The sequence below is a fragment of the Prionailurus viverrinus genome, chromosome A2, assembly GCF_022837055.1.
Source record: "Prionailurus viverrinus isolate Anna chromosome A2, UM_Priviv_1.0, whole genome shotgun sequence".
NCBI lineage: Eukaryota > Metazoa > Chordata > Mammalia > Carnivora > Felidae > Prionailurus > Prionailurus viverrinus.
The window spans coordinates 20,156,257-20,179,192 of NC_062562.1; the positions used below are offsets into that span (position 1 = coordinate 20,156,257).

The 22,936-nt window shown below is 56.3% G+C and overlaps 2 protein-coding genes across 2 annotated transcripts; both read right to left on the reverse strand.

Moving 5' to 3' along the window:
- Positions 1 to 2,782: 2,782 nt before the first annotated feature.
- Positions 2,783 to 9,768, reverse strand: TLR9 (toll like receptor 9). The gene is made up of 2 exons (XM_047850078.1): positions 6,917 to 9,768; positions 2,783 to 6,019 (listed from the first exon to the last, which is right to left on the reverse strand). Exons 1-2 carry the CDS (start codon positions 7,133 to 7,135, stop codon positions 2,927 to 2,929), a joined length of 3,312 nt encoding a protein of 1,103 aa, XP_047706034.1. The 5' UTR covers positions 7,136 to 9,768; the 3' UTR covers positions 2,783 to 2,926.
- Positions 9,769 to 9,915: 147 nt separating this feature from the next.
- On the reverse strand, positions 9,916 to 20,441 carry TWF2 (twinfilin actin binding protein 2). The gene is made up of 9 exons (XM_047850079.1): positions 20,278 to 20,441; positions 16,579 to 16,656; positions 14,127 to 14,305; positions 13,651 to 13,746; positions 13,334 to 13,438; positions 13,064 to 13,189; positions 11,205 to 11,355; positions 10,949 to 11,070; positions 9,916 to 10,516 (listed from the first exon to the last, which is right to left on the reverse strand). The coding sequence occupies exons 1-9, from the start codon at positions 20,300 to 20,302 to the stop codon at positions 10,349 to 10,351; spliced, it is 1,050 nt and encodes a 349-aa protein (XP_047706035.1). The 5' UTR covers positions 20,303 to 20,441; the 3' UTR covers positions 9,916 to 10,348.
- Positions 20,442 to 22,936: the final 2,495 nt, after the last annotated feature.

Here is a 22,936-nt window from a genome sequence, read left to right on the forward strand (position 1 = left end):
TTACAGATGAGCAAACTGAGGCTCCAAAGGGGAGGTCGCCCACCGCCCAAGATAATCCAAATGGCAGAGCCAGTACTTAGCCCAGGTGAGCTGACTTGAGTGCCACTCTTCCCCAGCCTTACAGAGCCAGGCCACAGCTGGTGCTTACGCTCCATGTCCAGCAGTGCAGAAGAGAGGGCCTGGAGCCAGCTACGGGTGCCCTTCTTGAACACAGCGCCATGGCAGTCCCTCTCAGCAGTCCCACCCGAGCCCAGGTCTTGGGATAATGGAGCTCTGTCCCTTCTGATCCTGGAGACAACAGAACTTTTTTCTGTAGGTTGAACCTAGGGCCATGTATCTTCAGACTCCCTTAAGCCAACAGTCATTCTACCATAGCCCCCATGCTTCATCTCTAAAATGCTCTTCTGAATCTGAGGCCCCAAAAGAACCAGAACTGTGAGCATGAGGTAGGTGGGTACATGAAGGTTCCGTCTGGGAACTGCCTGAGGGCAGACTCAGCTGTCCTGAGATATAGGCAAATAGTGTCCCTGCATGCAAAACATGGGGCCCTGGATTGGGCCCTGCTTCCCGCTCCTAGGTGTGGCCGGAACAGCCTAAGAGCTGTTTGGCAAGGGCCTCCCCTAGACTCCAGCCTGAGTGAAAGTTCTTGTTCTCTTTTCTCCCCAGGCACAGGCCAAGGAAGTATGTGGGGCCATGCCATTCCTTCTGCCTGCTCCTCCAGAAGCTGAGAGGCCCTCTCAAGAGGCAGGATAGAGCCCATGTGGGACTTTTTTTTTTTAAGTTTATTTATTTATTTTGAGAGAGAGTGGTGGGGGGGTAGGGGAAGAGAGAGAGGGAGAGAGAGAATCCCAAGCAGGCTCCGTGTTGTCAGCATGAAGCCCAATGCAGGGCTTGATCCCCACAAAAACCATGAGATCATAACCTGAGCTGAAAACAAGAGTCAGATGCTTAACTGTTTGAGCGACACAGGCTCTCCTATGTGGGACTTCTGACTGGTGGATCAGACCTGTCTTTCCAGCTGGAAAGCAGGTAACAGAGGCCACCAGCCTGCCATAGGAGCCCCTGTGCCCAAGTCAGAAAGAGGAAGGTGGCCCATATTTCTTTCCCAATTATGCCCTGGAGCGGGGGGCAAAAGCAGCACCCTACCCCCTGACCCCAGGGCTGCCCACAATCAGGCTGCAAGACCAGCCAAGACTGCGGCCAGCTCCAGTCTTCCACCCTAAGAATCCTGGAGCAACTGGGCTGGCCTCCAACTGTCCCGAGCCAGCCAAACTGCTTCCACTCTGCTGCCACCCCAGGTCCCAGCTCTAACTTTCTGGCTGTACATGTCTCTTCTCCTCAAAAGGTAGGCTCAGCTGTGGGGACAGTGAAGCAGCAACCCAGGACAAAGCAACCTCCAAGGCTCCAGGCCTGACATGACCCACAACTCCCCACACACTTGAGTGCAGACTCTATCAGTCTGTCTCCAAACACTGGTCATTGGTGCTTCGAGCAATGTCTGGAACCCTACACTGGATATCAAAACTAGAAATGCACACACATACTTCACCCTCATCGGATGTGGCTGTGTCTCCCACCTAAATGCAATCAGCTGTGAAAGGCAAGGGCAGGGAAGGCAGGCCCACTTTGGTAGCCAGGTCGTGGCTCACCCAGGTGTCCCTTTGATGTCAGAACAGAGACCCAGCATGCACTCTAGGTGAAAACAGAAGGGGACTGGCTGTGAGCTCACTCTAGAATCTTCTGTGGCTCCCAGCTCCTTGCTTTGGGGAGCTACCCAAGGGCCTCTCCCCAGCCTGGGCCAGCCTCTTAGGCACAGCACAGGCATGGCCACCAGAGGGCACATATGTCCCTCTGAACTCCCGACAAAGCTTTCCCGCTTGGCTTGGGAATGAATGCTCCCCAGGGCTGCTGCTTCTCAGGACTTTGCCAGGGGGCAGAAATGAAGCAGGTCTGAGGCACCCAGGTGGCTCAGTCAGTTAAGCATCAGACTTTGGTCATGATCTCGTGGTGCTCCTTCACGATCTCATGGCACTTCAGATCCTCTGTCCCCCTCCCCCACTCCCTCCCCCCACTCCCAACCCCTCTTGTGCTCTCCCTCTCTCAAAAGTAAATAAACTTTAAATATATAAGTATAATATTAGTATTATATAAGTATAATATATAAGTATATATTATACTTATATACTTATAAGTATATAATATATAATATATAAGTATACTTATATGTTATACTTATATAAGTACAATATATATACATATATATTATTTAATTTGTATTTATTTTTATATTATTTAATTATATATTATATTTTATATGTATAAAATATATTTTATATATTATATTTTATATATTTTATATTTTTATTTATTATTATTTATATTTATTATTATATATTTATATATTATATTTTATATATTTATAAATTTTATATTATTTAATTATATATTAAGTTCTCTGCCTTCAAGCCATTTTCAGTCCTGCAGGTGTGGGAGACAGATCCTGAGACCAATATACAACAGAGAGGTACTGACCCAGCCTGGGGACAGCAGGACACACGGGGAGGGGTTAAAAGGGGCAGGAGACCCAGCCTGCTTTCCAGACCAAGCAGCTGCCCTTAGCAGCTTCCCTCCCCTGCAGACCTGTGTCCTGTGGGCCCTCCCTTTTTCTCCTTTAAATTTCTCTCAAATCACCTCTTGTCCCTCCTCACTTTAGGAAGGAAAGCCTGGTGAATTCTCCCTTCTTTCCTCCCACTCACACCTTCAGTGAGCTCAGGGTTAGCCATTCAGCCTACTAGTAGCATTTATTGAGCATCTGCTATATGCCAGGGGTGGGAGTTGGGGAGGCAGAGCAGTGGTGTTGCAGGGCCAGCAGGCCTGGCATCCCAGGCAGACAGGCAAGGTGTAGGAGGCTTGGGGTGCTGGGCGGTCACTCTGCCGTCGTGGGGCCCCGGCAGAAGTTCTGGTTATAGAAGTGCTGGTTGTCCCTGGTCAGGGCCGTGCCCAGCTGGGCCCAGAAGCTGCGCTGGCCACTGGGCTGGTGGGGCCAGAGGAGGACGCTCTGGCGGCAGAGGCGCTGGCGCAGCCGCACATAGCGGGAGCGGTGGGCGTCAGGGCGCAGGATCACCAGCACCACAACGTCCTTGCGGTCCTCCAGCAGGCGCTGCTGGGCCAGCAGAAAGCTGGCGCGCAAGAGGCCGCTGACCCTGTCTGTGTGGGCCAGCACAAACAGCATCTTGCGGCTGCTGTAAACTGAGGCCCACAGGTTCTCAAAGAGCGTTTTACCGGGTAGCCAGTCACGTTCCTCCAGGCACAGGCGGAGCGCTCGGCGTCCACGGCGCTCCTCTAGCCGTACCCGCAGCTCATTGTACACCCAGTCGGCCACCGCGCTCTGTGCCTTGTCGAAGACCACAAAGGCATCGTAGGGCAGGGAATCCGTGCCCCGCCGCCGCCCCCGCCGGGGCAGCCAGGCCAGGCACAGGTGGAAGCAGTACCAGAGGTCCCAGCCACAGAGGTGGTGCAGCATGGGCACGGCCAGGCCCAGGGCCACGGTCAGCAGTGAGAGGCCAAAACAGTCCCAGGAGAGGGCCTCATCCAGGCAGAGGCGCAGATCCTGCGCAAAGATGCTGCGGCCCTGGAGCTGACCTGGACTGCCACACTTGACGTGGCCTGGCAGGCCAGGCACTGCAGCCTGCACCTCCAGCAAGAAGTCCACGAAGGCCGCCCCACAGGCGCAGTGCAGGGGGTTGCCAGTCACATCTAGGACTTTCAGGGTGCCCGCTAGAGAACCAAACCAGGAGGGCTCTACCGTCTTGAGGGCGTTGGCACTGAGGTTGAGCTCTCGCAGCCTTGTGGCCAGAGCAAAAAAGCTGGAGGCCACGAAGCTGATGCTGTTGCTGCTGAGGTCCAGCCTCTGGAGCTGGGTCCCGTTAGGCAAGCTGCCGTTGCTCAGGGCCTTCAGCTGGTTTCCCGCCAGGTCCAGGGCTTCCAGCCTGGGGAGGAGGACCAGGCTGCTCCAGTTGAAGAAAGCCAGATAATTGTCACGGAGACGCAGCAGCCGCAGGCTCTTGGGGAGGTTGTCCAGGGTGCGTGGCAAGAGGGTATGCAGGCGATTCTGGGACAGATCCAACCGGACCAGGCTCCTCAGGCCTCGGAAGAAGCGGAGATACAGGTCTCCCTCGGCCCACATCCGGCTCAAGGCATTGCCGCTGAAGTCCAAGGCCCGCAGCGAGGCGCTGCAGAGCTGCTGGGACACACGGCTGTGGATGTCGTTGTGCGCCAGGCTGAGATAGCGCAGGGCCGGCAGCTGTGCCACAAAGCTGAGGTTGTGACCCACGCCCTGCATGCTGAAGGGTTGGCTGTTGTAGCTGAGGTCCAGGGCCTCCAGCCGCGGCAGCTCCGTGAAAGAGCGCCCATGGTACAGGTCCAGCTTGTTATGGGACAGGTCCAGCACCTGCAGGCTGGTCAGCGGCATAAATTGTGAGCCGTTGACTGCCTGCGAGATGCTGTTGCGGCTCAGGATCAGGCACTGGAGGCGCGAGAGCCGGGCAAACATCTCTGGCTGGATTGTCACTAGGTTGTTCCGTGACAGGTCCAAGGTGAAGTTGAGGGTCTTGCAGCCTGGCATAAAGCCCTCGGAGCTAGGGGTGCCCGGTGGGCCCAGAGCTAGGTCCCCAGATAGCAGCCGGACTCTCTCCCCACCATCCACTTCCCCCGTGGCAGCCGCCAGCTCCATGGCTCCACTTATGCGGTTGTCTGACAGGTCCACGTATCGCAGGCCAGGGAAGGCCCCGAAGATGCTGAGCTGGGCCTGATTGATGAAGTTCATCTGCAGGTGCAGACTCTGGAGCATGGGCAGGTGGACCAGCGACCGGAGCGTGGTCTCGCTGAGCGAGCGGAAGAAGATGCCATGCATGTCCAGCTGCTGCAGGGAGAGCAGGCTCCCGAAGGAGGGCGCCAGATGCAGGTGGGCAAAGGACACCTTCTTGTGGTAATTGAAAGACAAGTTGAGTCTGCGCAGCTGGGCCAGGCCCTGGAAGGCTGTGGTTTTGGTGATGCAGTCGTATAGGAAGTTCTCACTCAGGTCCAGCACCATGAGGTTGCCCAGGGCATGGAACCATCTGGGGTTCAGGTTGTAGAGAGAGCTGTCCTTCAACACCAGGCCTTCAAGTTTGCTCAGGTGGCTGAAGGTGTCAGGGTGCAGGTGCGGGAAGCCCTTGGGGCACTCCATACAGGGGTTGCGGGCGTGGTCACAGCGACGGCAGTTCCCACCCACATCGAGCACACGCAGGGCGGTCAGGTTGGCCAGGTCCTCAGGTGCCAGGGTGATGATGTGGTTGTAGGACAATAGCAGGTACTCCAGGCTGGGGGGCAGGCCGAGGGGCACCGCAGTGAGGTTGTTGTACTTGAGTGACAGGTGCGTAAGGTTGCCCAGGCCAAGGAGGGCACCCGGGGCCACCTGCAGGGCCTGCGGGCAGGGGTTCTTGTAGTAGCAGTTGCCATCCAGGAACAGGAAGCGCAGGGAGTGCAGCCCTGCGAGGTTGGCAGGGTCCAGCACCAGGATGTTGGTACGGCTCAAGGACAGGGACACGAGGGAACTGGGCAGGGCGGGTACTGTCGTGATGCTGTTGTAGCTCAGGTTCAGCTCCTCCAGGGTGGGCACGGCCAGGAAGGTGTGGGGCTCAATGGTCATGTGACAGGGGAAGTGCATGGGGCTGAGGCTGGCGGGTGGGCAGTTCCATTTGAGGTTGAGACGCCGCAGGCTGGACAGGTGGACAAAGTCGGAGTCATGGAGGTGGTGGATGCGGTTGGAGTACAGGGAAAGGCTGGTGACGTTACCACGGGGCGCTGCCGCCGAGAAGTGGGGCACGGACTTGAGGAACAGCCAGTCACAATTCACCAGGCCGTGGCGCTGGAGCTCACAGGGCAGGAAGGCAGGCAGGGTGCCCTGGGCCAGGGCCACGGCCAGCGCGGCAGCCTGCACCAGGAGAGACAGGGGGTGCAGGGCGCCACGGCAGGGGCCCTGTGGGACTGTGAGTGTGCAGCCCCAGCCCAAATCCACCTGCCCCCCTTCCTGGGGTCTCCCAACAGGGCTCCTAAACCCTCTCCCCAAGCCTTCCCCGGGGAGGCTCTTGCCTCTCTGCCCAGCACCCACCCCACTTCTAGGCCTCACGGAGAACTTAGACTCAAGTCTCAGACCCAGCCTTCAACTCAGAACTGCTTCTGCAACCTGGAATCCAGAATCACGATCTAGAACTTTTACTCAAAACCAAACCCCAGCCAGACAGAAGAGCCAGGCAGGCAGTCAACAGGCCCACCAGGTTCTCCCTGACTTTCCCTTTTCCTTCCTCAGAGGTCATTTCTCTTCCTTCCTGAGCAAGGAGTCATCTGGCTCCCTTCCATGCAGCCACCCTGAAAAGCCCCCTGTGTCCTCCACCAACCTCCCCCAACTCCTCCCTCTCCCTTTGGCCAAGTCCCAGGAAGGAATGAAGGTCTTCTGCTGGGGTCCAGGCTGAGGACCACCCAGGGCCCTGGCTGGGATGGGCACTGCCCAGCTCTTCCCCCTCTACCCACCTCTCCCAGCCCAAACACTCAACCCACTGTAGGTCAGAACAGATCAGAGGGGGTGGGCAGCAATGGGCCAGACAGGGCCTAGTCCTGTCGTGTCCACCTTGCTTGTAGCCCCCTTGCCTCCACTGATTGAAGCCCTAGGCCTCAGCCTTCTTATCCACACAATGGGTTTGGGTCTCATTGCCTAGAGAAAGGCGCCTGGTCTGATATCTTCAGGGTTCAGTGAGTGTCCCCAGGGCCAGGTTGGGGGATAACCCCCTTCACTATTGTCTGCAGCCACCAAACCCGCCTCTCCCTCACCACTTCCCACTGCCCCCCTTCCCTGGGGGCCTGAGGGCTGCTGTCCTACCATGACAGGGAGTGGGGGCTTCTCCAGAGGGTCTGGATGGCAGACTGGGCAGCGATGGCAGAGAAGAATGCCTGGAGCTCGCAGACCCTTCCCACAGTGTAGGCTCAGAGAACAGAGGAAGTGAGAATTTAGAAATAACACAGTAGCCCCCTCCCTCGCCCCCATCCTGCCCACAGCGAGAGGTGGTGGGTGGTGTGGTGAGTCAGAGGCCATTTGCATAGGCAGACGCAGACAGCCCCTTCACTCCTTCCTCTTTCCACTCCCCCACTGCCCCCCACCCTATCCCAACAGTGTGCCACAGCAGGAGAGGGCCTCATACCTGTTATCAGGGAGAGACGGAGGCCCAGAGCCCAGCGTCAGGCCAATGAGAAACTGGAACTGAGGGCAGTGCTGGACGTGGGCTGGGCGTGCTGACCCGATGTCGGGGCACCCTGTCCCAAGAAGACTCTCACCCTCACACCTCAGCCCCTCGGCCCCTGCCCCAAAGGGAGCTCTCTCGGGCCAGTGGTTCCCACATCTGCCCTTTCCCTGTCCCTGCGGCCCCGTCCCCAGAGCTCAGCAGGGCCTGACATACCCGGGAGCACAGCAGCATTGGCCCCAGCCAGGCTGCACCTGCCTCCACCACAGCTAGCCACTTCCTCCAGGAGCAGGGCCTCCTCATCTGCATCCCCAGTGTGCCTGGGGGCCTGTCCAAGCACCTACCCCACCCCACAGCTGGGCCAGCTGAGTGGATCTTCACATGCTCCCTCTGACCCAGTAGATCATAACAGGCCCAAAGTCTCAGGGTGACCTGGGCCCCTCAGCAAGTCTTGTTGGCTCCACCTTCAGAATCTGCCCATCGCCCACCATCTCCACATTCACCGGCCTGGCCTGAGCCGCCATCATCTCTTCCTAGACCAGTGCAGTTACCACCAAGTCGTGGGTTGCCCTGCTTCTGCTCTCCTACCCCACAGCCTATTCACATTGAGCCCCTAAGTCACGTTACGTCCTTCCTCTGCTCAGACTCCTCCTTGGCCCTTTCTGGAATCAAAGGCACAGTCCACATAATGGCCAAAAAGGTCCTATGGGATCTGGCCTCCCATTGCCTCCCCGACTGGTCTCTACCCACACTGGCCTCCTTTCTCTGGCTTGAATAGTCCCATGCAGTTTCCCACCCCAGGGCCTTTGGACTTACTGTTCGCTCTGCCTGGAAGCTCTTTTCCTAGATATTCACATGGCCCCTTCCATTGCCCCCTTTATATCTCAGCTCACACATTACCCTCTGGAGGCCTTCCCCAACCTTCTTTTACACCTCTCACCCTGGGTCTGGCACTCCTAAGCCCCTTTTACCTGCTGCTTTTCTTCGTCCTAAGTTTTTACCTGCTAACACATCATACCATTGATTTTCCATGGTTTCTTGTAGTTTGTCTTATTCCCCTGCTGGAATGTCTGCTTCTTAATGGCAAGAGTCTTTTTGTCTGTATACCCAGGGCCGAGAGTGCCCAGAACATCATAAGGTGGTCACGATTTGCTAAGCCCATGAGTCTCCAGCACTCAGCTCTGGGCAGGCACAGAATGTCTCTGAATGATGGCTGGATGAATTAATGAATGAACAAATAGGGCTTTGGCTTGGGCTAGATACCTGCTACCCTTGCTTTTCCATGCCCACCTCTGGGTGGCTATCCTGGAAGGTAGGTTCCAGGCTGCCAGGCATCCAGCTGGCACACAGGCCCAGGGCTTTAGCAGTGTGGGAGTGATGGCACGGTCTTCCTACCCACCTAGGAACCAGTGTTTGGGGATGGATGAGGACAGGCCACCCTCTCTAGATCCTGACTAGGGTTCCAGCTCTCCTCTTTGTAATTCTAGGGTCTTTAGTAGGGGCTGGGAAAGGCCTCAGGGATGGGACACTCCCCTGAGCCTCAGCCCAAGATGTGCTCCCCAAAGAAAGGACAGTGCCCATTCAGCAGCTGAGTCCCAGCCACTGACCCCTCATGTCCCCATCCCTACACACCTCCCACCTGGCATAGGAGGGGTCTCCCACCCCCTTCTCAGGTACAGACTGAATTTCTGGCTCCCACTGAATCCCAAGCCTAAAGAGTCCCTCCCAGAAACCCTGGGACCAGGGAGCCAGACCCTTGTGGGCAGAAACGCAAATATGAGGGAGAGGGCCAATGAGCTGACAGGTCTTCACGCACACACACACGTGTGGACTGGAGACACCAATATCCAGAGGTCCAAGATCCATGCCGCAGCCCCAAAGAGGCCAGGAACCCAGCAGGCAGAATGTACCCAGTGTGGCAGACTGAAGAATGCCCCAAGGAGATCCACATCCTAATCCCCAGAATCTATGAATATGTTACTATACAGGATAAAAGGGGCCTTGCAGATGGGAGGAAGTGAAGGATCCTGAGCGGGGAGAGTATCTGGAAAGCGGGGAGGTGAATATAATCACAAGCATCCTTGAGACAGAGGCACAGGGGGTCTGACTACTGAAGGAGGCATGTGACCGGGAAGCAGGATCGGAGATACCACCTCTCTGGTTTGAAGATGGGAGCAGGGAATGCAGGCAGCCTTTTCAAGCCAGACAAGGTGACAGATGCTCCCCCCCATCCTCCCAAAGGAACAAGTCCTGCCAGCAACTGGATTTCAGCCCTATCAGACTTTGACCCTGTTAGGTTCACAAGAAGTGCTAAGATAGTAAATATGTGGGGGTTTAAGCCACTAAGCTTATGGTATTTTGTTACAGCAGCCACAGGACACTAATACACCCAGATGCTCCATATCACCATGAAGGTGTGCCTGCCTTTTGGGCCAAGCTCCTGTCAACAAGGGCACCTGTGTGAGGCTTGTGTTCTCACGCACACAGACACACGTCTTCCCATACACCTGTAGCCAGGAGTGCTGGAGCCCCACCTAACAGGCTCACAGACCCGCTTCGAAGGTGAAAGCATGCAGTTATATACACGGGGCCTCCCGATTCCCAGTGTCAGAGGTGGATCCCTCAGGGCCAGACTCAGGTGTTGATTTAAAAATATTTTATTCTTTAAAAAATACAGCATTCAACCATCTTATTCTGCGGGGACACCCTACCCCAGCCCTGACTAAACCCACCCCTGTGGCCAAGGCTTCTGGGATGTGCTAGGATCCTAGTCTCAGTTCCCCTGGGGGCCAAGCTCATTCTAGGCTCCCTACCCAGCGCCCTTGAGCCAGGCAGGCAGGGTCCCCAGACCCCCTGGGCACACAGATGAGAGGCAGGGACAGCAACAGGGGAAGGTCACAAAATGCCAGCTCCAGTGGCTCTCAGAAGCTGCAAGAGTGTTCTGTCAGCAGCCCTCCTGCCCCACAAGAAGCAACCCTCCCCTGGAGCCCAGGCTGGGAAGGAGGCAGGTGGCCGGGAGCGGTGGGGCACACAGCCCCACAGTCCACATGCCGGGGCAGCTCAGGTCCGGCCACCTAGCTGTCATCCCCGTTCTCGCCAGGACCACGGATGAGGCGCTTGTGGCCCCGCTTGCCCCCTGGGCCCTTGGGCTTGGCGAAGGCCTGCTTGAAGGCGTGTTGTTTGGGGTGTACCTCGTCGTAGAGGAACTCGGCTGTCAGCTCCGCCCCATCTCCAATCTCAATCTGCATGGGGCAAGGCAGTGGTCTGGTGGGGGGCCCCCGACACATACCACCCTTGGTCACCTCCACTCCTAGGGCAGCCCCTTGACCTCTCACACTCTAGCCTTGGGGTCTCCTCCCAGATCCCCCCACCTGGAATGCCACCTCCAGGAACGCATTGCTGGGGCCCACTGCCCTGTACGCCTTGGTGACACCCTATCTGCCTTTCAGACCCTGGGAGAGCAGAGTCATGGGCAGCCAAGACAAGGGCTTGTCCATACCACCAGTCAGATGGGCACCTTGGGAATGAATGCTACCCCTTGGGCCTCATCCACATCCATCCCACAAGGCAATAATGACCCCTGCCCTGCCACTGTCTTGGGACTCCAATGCCCCATGTGGAGGGTGGTGTTAAAGGCCCCTTGGTTGATGAGGCTCTGGGGAATGGGCACCCACCTTCTTGGAGATCTCCAGCTGGAAGTCCTGCTCCACAGAGTCGAGGAGGCGACTCTTACAGCTGGAATAGAGCATGCGCTCCTTGATGCTGCACTTGTACCCCGGCATCGAGTAGATGAACACTGTGGGGAATGGGGACGTGAGCAGAGGCTGGGGGACCTGCTGACCCACGCCCCCTGCAGCAAGCCCACCCAGCCATAGGCCAGTGCTGCTTCTATTCAGCCACGGGCGTGGGGGCGCTGCTGTGGCCACTCACCCACAGACTCAAGGTGGTCACCCTCATGGGTGTGCTTGTAGAGGAAGAAGTGGTAGCGGGCAGCATCTCGGGGCACCCTCGAGGGCAGCTGGGCCACTTCCGTGGGCTCTGTGTGCACCAGCTCAATGGTCTCCCGCTCCAGGTCCAGCTTCTACCAAGGGTAAGGGCGAGGTGAGGGCCTGAGCAGCAGAGGGCCCGGACCCACCCTAGCAAACAAGAAGTCCCCAAGGTGACAGGCAGGAGTCTGACTGTGGTCTCCCTTTCCCAGGATTCCCCACCTCAGTGGCCATCCACCATGGGGTCCCCGCGAAGAGGCCACTCCTGAGCCCCCACCTCTGCCTTTGAAAGCTCTACGAGAGGAGGAAGTCCCACCAGGGGCAGTGGACAGGACAGTGGGGAAGGTCTCCACCTGAGGGAGAGGCCTCTTGGGGGACACATCATTTTGCTTGGAATGGGGAAGTCTAGGAGCACTTGGCTAGCTCAGTCAGCGGAACATGTGACTCGATCTTGTGAGTTCAAGCCCCACGTTGGGGCTTTAATGTTTTTACTTATTTTTGAGAAAGAGAAAGAGCACAAGCAGGGGAGGGGAAGAGAGAGAGGCAGACACAGAATCTGAAGCAGGCTCCAGGCTCTGAGCTGTCAGAACAGAGCCTGACACAGAGCTCAAACTTGTGAACCGCGAGATCATGACCTGAGATGAAGTCGGACACCCAACCGAGCCACCCAGGAGTCACAGGCATAGGGCTTACATTAAAAAAAAAAAAGAAGGCGTACCTGGGTGGCTCAGTTAGTTAAGCGTCCTCCTTTTGATTTCTTTTTTTTTTTTTAATGTTTTATTTAAAATGAGTGGGGGAGGGGCAAAGAGAGGGGTGGGGGGGGGGGGCGGGGGACAGAGGCTCCAAAGCAGGCTCTGTGCTGACAGGGCTCGAACTCATAAACTGCGACATAGTGACCTAAGCTGCTGAAGTTGGATGCTCAACTGACTGAGGCACCCAGGTGCCCCCCCCTTTTTTTCAATTGTGTATTTATTTTGAGAGAGCGAGACAGAGAGAGAGACATAGCACACTTGAGCAGGAGAAGGGCAAAGAGAGAGAGAGAATCCCAAGCAGGTTCTGCACTGTCACTGTGGAGCCCAACGAGGGGCTCGAACTCACAAACCATAAGATCATGACCTGAGCCAAAACCAAGAGTTGGATGCTTAGCTGATTGAGCCACCCAGGTGCTCCCCGACTCTTGATTTAAAGTCATGATCTCACAGTTCAGAAGACTGAGCCCTGTGCTGGGGTCTGTGCTAACAGCGCAGAGCCTGCTTGGGATTCTCTCTTGCCCTCTCTGCCCCTCCCCTGATCATGCATGCATGGGCACGTGCTTTCTGTTTCAAAAATAAATACGTAAACATTAAAAAAAAAAGAAAAAGAAAAAGAAAGAAAGCGGGAAGCCTAGGCCACTGGAGCAGAAAGACCCAACCTGGGGAAGGGGGCAGTCAGGGGAGCTGCAGAGGGAGTCTAGGACAGGAAGGGGCTCAGGTCTGAGGAGTCAGTGTGAACTCCAGGCTGAGTACATGTACACAGTAAGAAGGGCAGAATGAGGGACAGTGTCTCACACATGTCCCTGCATGTGAGCAAGGACTGGGCAAGGCAGGGGAACACATTGCATCTACTGTATGAGGCGTCTGCAATCAAACAGGAACAGGGAGCGACAGGGGAGCAGGAGGGGGGAGAGTGGGTCCCCGCAAGTACATAGGTGAGCTGAAGAGGACAGACTGGGTACTGAATGCACATCCGTGCACGTCTGAGCAAGAGCAGGGGAGGGGCACGGTGTGCCCTGCATGTGTGCCTGGGGCAGGGACAGGCACCCACCAGCTGGATGTAGTTGATGGTCTTCTGTTTGAGCTGCTGAAGTGCCCTCTGGGCTGCTGGCTGCAGTGGGAAGGTGAGGCCCTGCAGGGTCTGGTGCTTGCTCTCCACGCTGATCTCCGTCTTCACCTGGGGACGAGTAAAGAGTGAGTGAGGCCCTTACCTGCCTAACCAGGGTGTAGCCCCACTGGAGCACAGGCCCGGCCAGCTGGGCCTAACGTTACCTGGAGGGCCTCAGGGTGGGACTTTTGACCATTGGTCTGGTGCACCCACCTCGTTAATACGGATCTGCTGAAGCTCTCTCTCAGCTGAGGTCAACGGGGCGGGCGCTGCACAGGACGAGAGGTGCTTCTGGTACCCAGCAAAGGAGAGGTCATCCTGGCCAGTGGATGCAGAAGCATAAATGGGCACCTTGGGTTGCTGGGCTGGCAGAAGCCCACTGAGCACCCCAGCTTGCAGCCCCTGGACTTTCCAAGCCGTCTCCACTCCTCCCCAAGCCTGGCACCCACTTCCTATGTGACCCTGCATAACATCCCACACTCTGTGGGCCTGTGATCCCAGCTTGGTGGGGCCTGGCCTAGGGAGCCTACCTTCACAGTCCCAAAGAGCTCATCCTTGATGTGGCCGCCCCCAAACTCCTTCTTCACTGTAGCCCGTGTGGCTGCATACAGCATCTTCAGCCGCACCTGAAGGACAGGAGCTAAGCTGTGAGACCCATCCGGGCAGCGCTGTCTCTCTAGAGAAGCAGGCCAGAGCCTCTGGGTGGGAACCAGGTCATCGCTTTGTGCCCATATACCCAGCAGAGGGCGCAGCAGGGTGCGAGGACGAGAGTGGGTGGAGCCTCCCCAGCCCAACATCTCTGCCTCCCAGAGCCAGGCTGAGGTGGCTGGGGGGCCTCTGGGAGACATCGGGCTCCAAGCACAGGGCCTTGTCCTGTTTCAGACTCTGAGGCAGGACCTGGTATCTCTCCCCTTGGACTTCCCAGGGCAGGGTCTTGTTATTTCATTCAGATCCAGCTTCCCCTCTCCCCTGGTCTGGGAACTGGGCAGGGATCCTTAGGACTCACAGGAGAATTGTCAGGTGACCAGGCGAGGAAGAGCCACTCGAAGCCCTGGGCGTTCTGCGAGTCCAGGCGGTAGAGCAGATAACAGGGCTGCTGGGCATCCAGCAGCGGCAGCACGGCCCTGTCGTAGTCCTGGTCCCAGCAGCCCGCCAGCTCCCGCGAGGCACCTAGCACGAGCTGCTCTGGGGGCAGAGGCCGGGTGAGCCAAGGAGTAGCCATCTCCCATACCCACCTCAGACCATGGGCCCTCTTGGCTGGGGCTCAGGTCTGCCGGCCACTCCACCCACCTTTCCCTGGAGCCCCCAAGTCCCTGAAAGATGAGGCTACGTGACTGAATCTGCGAACAAGCGAACGAATGAATGAAGCACAGAGCTGCCAGCTATATGAACACACACATATATGCACAGAAATGGCCTCGAGAATGCTCCCACAGATAACTAAGCATGGACAAACACGAGAAGACATGTGGCTGCACTGCCCACAGCCACCAACAATGCAGTCCCCTCACAATCACCCACACACTCAGACCCACCCCACTGGCATGGCTGCTCAGGCACAGCCCCACTGTGTCACTTCCTGCTCCCCTCCTCTCTTGGCCTAAGATTCTAGGGGTACCCGCAGCACACCATTCTCAGAACAACTGTGCTGAGGGAGGTGGGGCCTAGCCTCAGGCCACAGGGACCTGCCAGAGCAAAAGCATGTGGGAAAGAGGGAGACAGGGGCTCTTATCAGATACTATATAAATCTGTACTCTGTTGCCACTGGCCAGCTATAGTCCCCCCCCCCCAAATTAACAAACCTCTTAACGCCTGGGGTCAATAGGCCGGCCACCTCCCTGGCTGGTGCACACTGGCTGAATGGGCCATTGAGGCTGGACATATACTTGACCTATCCACCCACAGGGTCTTGGGTGGGCACCCAACATCAGCCCAGGGGTGCACAGTCCCAGGGTGGCAGAAGACCTGGGGCAAGCGTTAATCAACACCTGGCCAGGGGGTACCTGACCACCAGGCCCTCCTGATGAGGGCCAAACATGCCAGGCCCACCAGCCCAGCTGCCTCTCTGCAGGCCTCGGACTCCTTGCCTATCCTCCTAGAACTCAGATGGGGTCAAGGGTGAAAAACAGCAGGCAGTCGGCCCAACAGTACTGCCAACAGTGTTTAATTTGTTGCCAACATTTTCAAAATGGGAAGTTTTACATAATAAGTGGAATTAACGGATACTCTAGAAGGAGCTCAAGCCTCACTCAGTAGGAGATGGGCAGTGGCTCCCTGTCAAGGTGCCTGAACCTTCCTGGGGACTCCCAGGTGCCCCAACAACTAAAATGCAGAACAGAGATAAGAGCCCACCTAGAGATTCCTCCTGGTAAACATTAGTAGAGGTGTCCTGTCTGGGAGGCGACAGGGAAGGCTGAGAGCTAAGGTTGATGAGTCTATCTCTTCAGGGGGCAGGGAGGCTGTGGCCTGTCACCACGGGAAGCCTTCATTCTTGACCTACTACAGTGACCACGACCTGACCTCTGAGGGCATCTGAACTTGGGGACCCCGGACAAAATCCAGCACAGCTCTGGCACTAAAGTCTGGGGTGAATTCTGGGTCTGGGTAGAACTTGCTTTGTACCAATTCAATGGGTGAAAAGTTAGCTGGGCACCAAGCCCATTTGGGGGGGGGTGGCCCTAAAGGGCCCACTACTGCTGGCTACCAAGGATTCATGGGGCGCCCAGCCCACGCCCAGTGTCTGTACCCATCACCTCTAGGGACAACCCTTAGCACGAAGGGAAGGGGAGGAGTCGCCACCAAGCCTCAGCCTCATCCTCTACCTCCCCAAACCCTCCCCCAACTTCAAGCCTCAGCTCAAGCTCACCCACTCCCACCCCAATATGAGGAGCACCCACCCTGTGCAAACCTCAGGTTCCCAGTGTCCAGGCCAAGGCTCAGCCAAGGCTCAGCCAAGCCTGGAATCCCCCGGTCATGTTGTCAAACCAAGCTGGGCACAAGTCCCTTTGCCCTGTTGTAGGGGCACTTCCCAAGGGCAGGGCCCCAGCTTCTCCTTGGGACTCCCCCCCGGCCACGCCAGCCTGCCGATCATAGAGGGAGGTGAGTGGCACTCGCCACATGGGGCAGTGCCTGGCCTCACTGATCTCCTGCTCCCATGCCCAGCATAGCATCCTGGCTAGGCCTCTGACCCCCACATAGCTTCTGGGGAGCTGGACAGGACCTCTGGGCAGGGCCCTCCTTGCTGTCGTCCCAGCTTTTATTTCTTGTTCTGTGTAACAGGGGTAATGATCATGCCCACCAGTGACGCTCTCCTACAAAGCACCTCCAGTCCCCAGAGGGAGCAAGTGAGGTCCTGAAGGGGCTAGAGGCAAATGTCCCGGCAGCTCCCAGAGAAGCAGCTGGGTCTAGCCCCCCACCTATGCCCTAGCTTATCAAAGGGGGCAGTACGGGGCACTCACCGTCCTCAATGACGACTTTGATGAGCCGGATAGAGCCAGCCCGTGCCTTGGCGAAGAATTCCTTCAGCTCTTCGGTGGCTACAAGAACAAGAAACATGGTGAGGGATAAGCAGGCAGCGTGAGCAGGATGGGCAGGGACACGTTCAGGGCCTGCTCCGTCCTGTGGGGTCTGGTGGTGGAGCTGGGAGCCGGGTTAAATATGGCCCCCCCATGTGACTGGGAACCTGACACGGTCCACAAACATAAGCTCCCAAATTTAGCCAGCAGTGTGGCCTGCTGGCTGAGATAGCTCTGGTGACAGGGTAGGCAGGGATGGGCCAGCACATTCAAGGATGGGGCAGGCTCTGGGCCAGGCCAGGCTAACCAGAGTGAATGGCCCCCAACTGTCCCCTGTCCCCTAGGAAGGCCCAGCACTGAAGTGGCCTCTGACACTCCCAGTTCTGTCATATCCACAAACACAGAAATACATGAACACATGCCCCCAGTATGCACTGACCACTATGTCCATTAACACACACATGCAATCACACGCATACATACACGCACACGTGCACCACCTGTTGCATGTGCCATCAGGTACGTGCTCAGTCCAGCACATGTGAATGTAACACATAAACATCTATGTGACACAGTGGAGGAGAAATGCAAATACCCTCACACATGACAACATATTCAGCTGGTCAAACATAAATGGACACACACATTTTGACACACAAACATACACAAGAACACAGTCCCCAGAGTGCTAACAAACACATAGGCAAATGCAGAACCCGGCTAAGACATGTCCAGGCAAGAAGATGTACAAAGCATACACACAAACACACACGCATGCACACCCAGCCCACCAGCCAGGCTGCCTAACCCTGAGAGGTCCTGAGCCCAGCCCTAGCACAGCCCTGCCCTAGCACAACCCTGCTAGGGGCACTAAGTCCCCAGCCCTTAGGCAGTCCAGAATGTTCCTAGAGGAGGAATGGCAATCAGGAACTCTCCAAAACAGACCCTGTCTTGGTCCTTGGGTCACAGCTGGAAGATGACAGCCAATGACCAAGGACCCAAACACAGAGGTGAGACCAGGAACGTCACAGATCTACCAGTGGTAAAGACACAGAAACCAAAGTTCAAGTGAGGAGGGGCCCGACTTGGGTCTCTACGTGTGCTAGGGCCAGGCCAGCATGACCTTGAGGCTATCCAGGGGTCAGAAGAATTCTGCAGGAACACAGCTGGAGAGCTGAGGTCAGAGAGTATTTATAGGGCCCAGACTGGGCAGCTTGAGGGCAGGGGGTGGGGGCCTTTAGGAAAACAAACTCTGGTCATGTCCTCAGGGGCCCCTCATGCAGGGTGACCCTGAGCCTGAGAAGTCAGGCTGTGTACCATCCTCCATGGCCTCTGGGGGAGCAGGGTCCCAACCAAGTACCATGGCATGGAGACACAGTCCCACTGGGCGAGGACAGGGCTGCTTATCAGCAGACCCCAAGCAAATCCCTGAGGAAAAGCCTGGCCTCTGGGTCTCCACCTTTCCCATAGTTGTGTGTGACCTCTGACCTCACTGAGCCTCAGACTCATCTATACTGTGGAGCTAATACTCTCAAGGTGCAGAGGGCTGTGCTAAGGAGTAGATGGGGAAAAAAATGCTCAGTAGTGCAGACTTTACGAATAACTGTTAAATTTAAAATTTTACCACTGTAAATTTACTACTGTAATGATGGCAGTGCAGGCTGTGCTGAACTGCCCTTTCCACCTGCTCAGACCTTCTGGGAGGGAAAGCCAAGAAGCTCCCCTAAGGGAGAGGCTGCCACGCCCCTTCTAGAGTTACTAAGACAAAGTGACACCCCAGTAGTGGAAGAGACATTCCCCGCCCCCCACCCCATGACTCCTCAGCCACCATCAATAATCCAGAGGCCAGGCCTGGGACACCAGAGCCTCTATCATCAAAGATTCATGCTCCCCGCCCCCCCACCCTTCTGCCTCTGCTGCCCTGCCCTCCCCTTACCCCATAGCCTCAAGTTACAAGTCCCTCCCTCCCCCCCTCCCTCGCCCTGCTCTGAGGTCACCAGATCCACAGGTATAGCCACACTGGGCTGGCATCTGGGCATCCAGGGCAATCGATCTCAGCTTCCACCTCCCCAGGCCAGAAATGGGAAGGAGAGAGCTGCTCATGGGCACTTCCCAGTGATCCCCTAGCCAGGCCTGTCTCACCATGTGGGAAATGAAGGAGTGAGGCAGAGCCCTGGCCACAGGACCTGTCAGCCCTGAGCAGGGAGCAGGGGCCACAGCTTCCGATCTCCTCCAGATGGAGGCAGCAGCAGTGACCAGACAAAGGGGAAGGAAGGGGCAGGTCCAGGGGGCAGTGTTCCCTTCTGTGGGCTGAGTCATGAAGCCACCCCTCCAGCTCCTCCAGCTCCTTCTGGAGAAGCTGGCCCACCTGGTAGGAGGCTGGCCCTGACCCAGACTCTGGCCTTTTCTGGTCCTGTGGGGCGGGGCCAGGGAAACCCTCTAGGCGGCCTAGCCACCAAGCGGCCACAACCACAAGCCAAGTCAAGATCCAGGCAGTCAGGCTGGTCGATGGTGGTGGTGTCCCCGGGCTGGGGATCCTGGTGTGGTGGGAGGAATGGCTGATGGCCAAACCACCAGGCTGTCTGGGCAAGCAGCCTGGGCTTTTCCCACAGGCCAGGAAGTCCTCCCAGGCTAGGGACAGAGGGGGACACTGAGGCCCCGGAGGGGTCAGGACACCTGGCTCCTGCTTCTCCCCAGCCAGTGTAAAGAGGAAACTAAGCCCTTGGGGAATGGGATGATGCTCTAGGCTGGAGAGGCTTGGGATAGGGAGACCTGGCCTGGAGTCTCTAAAGCCAGGACCCTCCTCACAAACCCCATATTTGGACCCTTTTCTCTGCCTTCAGCCTGGAGCTGGCACCTTCTAACCCTAGCTGGGGCAGACTCAGGAGATCAGAGTGGAAAATGGTAGGGAGGTCAGAGGTCAAGGTCAGATTGGCAACTCTCCCCATCCCACTCTGAAGGCCCTGTCCCAGGTTTTCCCCAGTCTAGCTTGCTCAAGTATGTGAGGGTCCAGGGAGGAGTCAAAGGTCAGGGAACCCTCCTCATACAGACACAAACCCACACAATCCTTACACAGACACATCTGCTACATGCATCCATGGTAACAAATGCACATTGAGATGCACCCAAACTGTGCACACAGACACCCACAGACATGTGCACACAGTCACAAAACACTGATGCCTAAAGATGGTTCCATGCGACAGTGTCCATTCAATCAGCTATTAGTGCATGTGCATGAATGACCCTAGACATACACAAGCAGTCACATCCAGATGTGCACACCCAGGACTGTACGCACAAGTGCACATGCGTGCACACTCCCCCAGATGTGCACATCCGGGTACACCCACCCCCAGAAAGGAACAAAAATATATAGATGGGCACACACAAGCACATCCACATCAGATGGGCACACAGATATTTCCACTACAGCTGTGTACATGCACACCCACTCCCAACTATGCACAGTAAGCCGCACGCCCCCATATGTGCCCACACCAGGCGACCGCCGGCTGCAAAAGAGAACAGGAAGCTTCCCTAGGCTGGTGCCAGGGAGGAGAGAATGGCTGAGCGCCGGGGAGGGGGCGCAGCCTCGAGCGGATACCCTCGGCTCCTTGGCCGCCCACCATCCTCCCTCACCGTGGATGCCCGTCTGGTGCGCCATGGCTCCGTGCCCCGCTCCACCAGCGCCCTTGGAGCCCTCGGCTCGGCCCTGGACCCGCTCCGCTCGCCTGGACCCGGAGGAGGAGGAGGATGTGGCGGCGGCCGCCCAGCCTCGCGCAGCTTCCCGGGCGGTGCCGCAGGACCCGGCCCAGAGCGCCCCGCCCCCGACGGGCGAGGCCGGGAGGGGGCGGGGACTCGGGGCCGCGCGTGCGCGCACCGTGTGTCTTGTTCCGGGTGAGACTTTCGCGCGGAGTTGATCGGCGTGTCCGCGCGCCTGCGCGTGCCTGTTTGTGGGGAAGAACGGGGCCTCCGTGTGGTCGGGCATCCGTGGGCGCACTCGCGCGCGCGTGTGCCTATAGACCGTGAGCCGACGGGTCTGTGGCCGGGGCGCGTCCGGGAGTGCGCGGGCAAGTCTCTGCGCCCCAATCTAGGTGGGTTTCCAAGTGGGGTGAGATCCGCGCGTACCCTCACTTATGGCCGGGAAGGGGTTTGCATGAGGATGGAAGCGCCTGTGTTTTTGAGCGGCCTCCCTTTTCCTAGAGACGTTTCCTGAGCGCCCCCTGCGACGCACTGGCACCTCGAGGCGGGCCTGGCTGCAGGCCCTGCCCTGATTGGGAGCCAGACTGACCTACCTGGCAGTTAGCAAATGAACCTGTGGTGGTGAGGGCCCTGCCCAGAGAGCAAGGGGCCACTAGGAGGAGTGAAGTTTGAGTGGAGACCTGGAGGTCAACCTGGCAGAGGGGAGGGAAAAGTTTTCTGAGAAGAGGAAACTACATGTGCAAAGGCCCAGAGGTTGAAGGAGGGCCAGAGCTTGGTGAGTGAGTAACTTCCCAACTCCTAATCTACTTCTGGCTCCACACCCAGCAGCTTTGCCTTCTCTGGCATTAGCCCTGCTGTTACCAGCCAATCAACATAATGTATCTTACAATCCACGTTGAGCCAGGTATGAGCACAAGACCACAGAGACTGTCTCAGGACTTTGGTTGGGAAGATTGGGAAGGAGGCCACCTTTGAGGGCTGGGATTGCTGAGAATTGATGATGGAGTATGGGGCCTGCCTTCCATCTGGCCCCAGTTTGAACTCCCTGCTCACTGTCTCACTACCCCATGCTGAATAAGTAGCATTGCACCCTCCTCTCTGTGCCCCATGCCCTGGGCTTCTCATCTCCTGAGAGTACAACAAACACACAATTGAAGTATTTTCTTATTTATCTTCCTATGCACACCCTGAAAACTGGACCTGTGTAGTGCTCACCTTGACCCCAGAACTCACAATAGAAACTAAAAACTCTGTGTGGCCTCACAGCCTGCCCTTGGGAGAATAGCTCACAGGCAGGTCCCCAACTCAGCCCTGCCACAGCACAGATGGGACAGCAACACAGAGCCAACAGTTACATCAGCTCTCAGACCTGGCCACTTCCATCAGAGCACTTGGCAATTCCACAGAAGCATAAGAGCATCAACTTCTTGGAAACAGGAATTAGCCAAGAAAACAGGTTAATGAAAAACAATAAAGTTATGTTCCCTGTAGAAATGTCTATCACTGAATGAACTGTGACTACCTTAACTGTAAGGTCTCCCTGTTGCCTGGCTTACCACTGCCTACATCATTCTCTCTCCCTCTCTCTCTCTCTCTCTCTCTTAAGTTTATTTATTTTGAGATATATATAGAGAATCCCAAGTAGCCTCTGCACCATCAGCATGCAGCCCGACACTAGTCTTGAACCCAAGAACCGTGAGATCATGACCTGAGCTGGAATCGAGAGTTGGACACTTAACTGACTGAGCCACCCAGGCTCCCCATCACTGCCTGATACATATACTTACCTGCTTATTTGTTTATTGTCTTCCCTTTACCAGTAGTTAAGTTCTGTTCCTGCTGTATCCCCAACACCTAGAACAGTGCTCAACATTGGTAAGTGTTCAGAATTATTTGCCAACTAAACAAATGAATAAACAACTAGAGTCTCAGGGCACCTGGCTGGCTCAGTCAGTAGAGCGTGCAACTCTTGATCTCAGGGTCATGAGTTCAAGCCCCATGTTGGGCATAGAGTTCACTTAAAAATAATTAGAGTCTTTATGTTGCACACTTACTATGCACTGGACACATTTAATCCTCCTGACAACCCTAGGAGGTAGGTGTTATTGTCTCTCTTTTACAGTTGAAGAATCTGAGGTTTGGAGAGATGAAGTGATTTGATGCAGGTCGACAAGGTAGTGAGTGTCCACAAGAACCTTAGTTTCCTTAGGTTAGTTTCCTTAGTTTCCTTGAGTTTCCATACTCAAGATATGGAACAAAGGAGGAGAAATCCTTTTGTTCAGTGGCCCTTGAGCCTTCCATCACAATCTCACACCTCAATGATGAAGGTTTGACCAGGGAAGGAAATGCACTGGGAGACAGTCCCACTCAGCTTCAGAGCCTGGGATGCAGGCAGGGAGCCCAAGGGCCAGCAGAGTACCCAAACAGACTCCATCTCTGGCTGAGATCTGGTTTCAGGCAGAAAGATGAGAAAGCTGCACATGGCTCCTCAGATGAGTCCTGGGATGAACACAGTATCCAGAAACAGGTTGATTGCTCCATTCTTTCTGATGTTTCTCAACACAGAGTCAGCCATCGAAATTATTAGAACATACTG

Excerpts from the sequence above, each read along its gene's own strand:
- TLR9 (XM_047850078.1), bottom strand. The coding sequence starts at position 7,135 with ATGCAAATGGCCTCTGACTCACCACACCACCCACCACCTCTCGCTGTG. Across the intron at positions 6,020-6,916 it reads AGCCCCCACTCCCTGTCATG|GGCCCCTGCCGTGGCGCCCT; the intron begins GTAGGACAGCAG and ends ACAGTCCCACAG.
- TWF2 (XM_047850079.1), bottom strand. The coding sequence starts at position 20,302 with ATGGCGCACCAGACGGGCATCCACG. Across the intron at positions 16,657-20,277 it reads GCACCAGACGGGCATCCACG|CCACCGAAGAGCTGAAGGAA; the intron begins GTGAGGGAGGAT and ends TTGTTCTTGTAG. Across the intron at positions 11,356-13,063 it reads CCATCAACTACATCCAGCTG|AAGCTGGACCTGGAGCGGGA; the intron begins GTGGGTGCCTGT and ends TACCCTTGGTAG.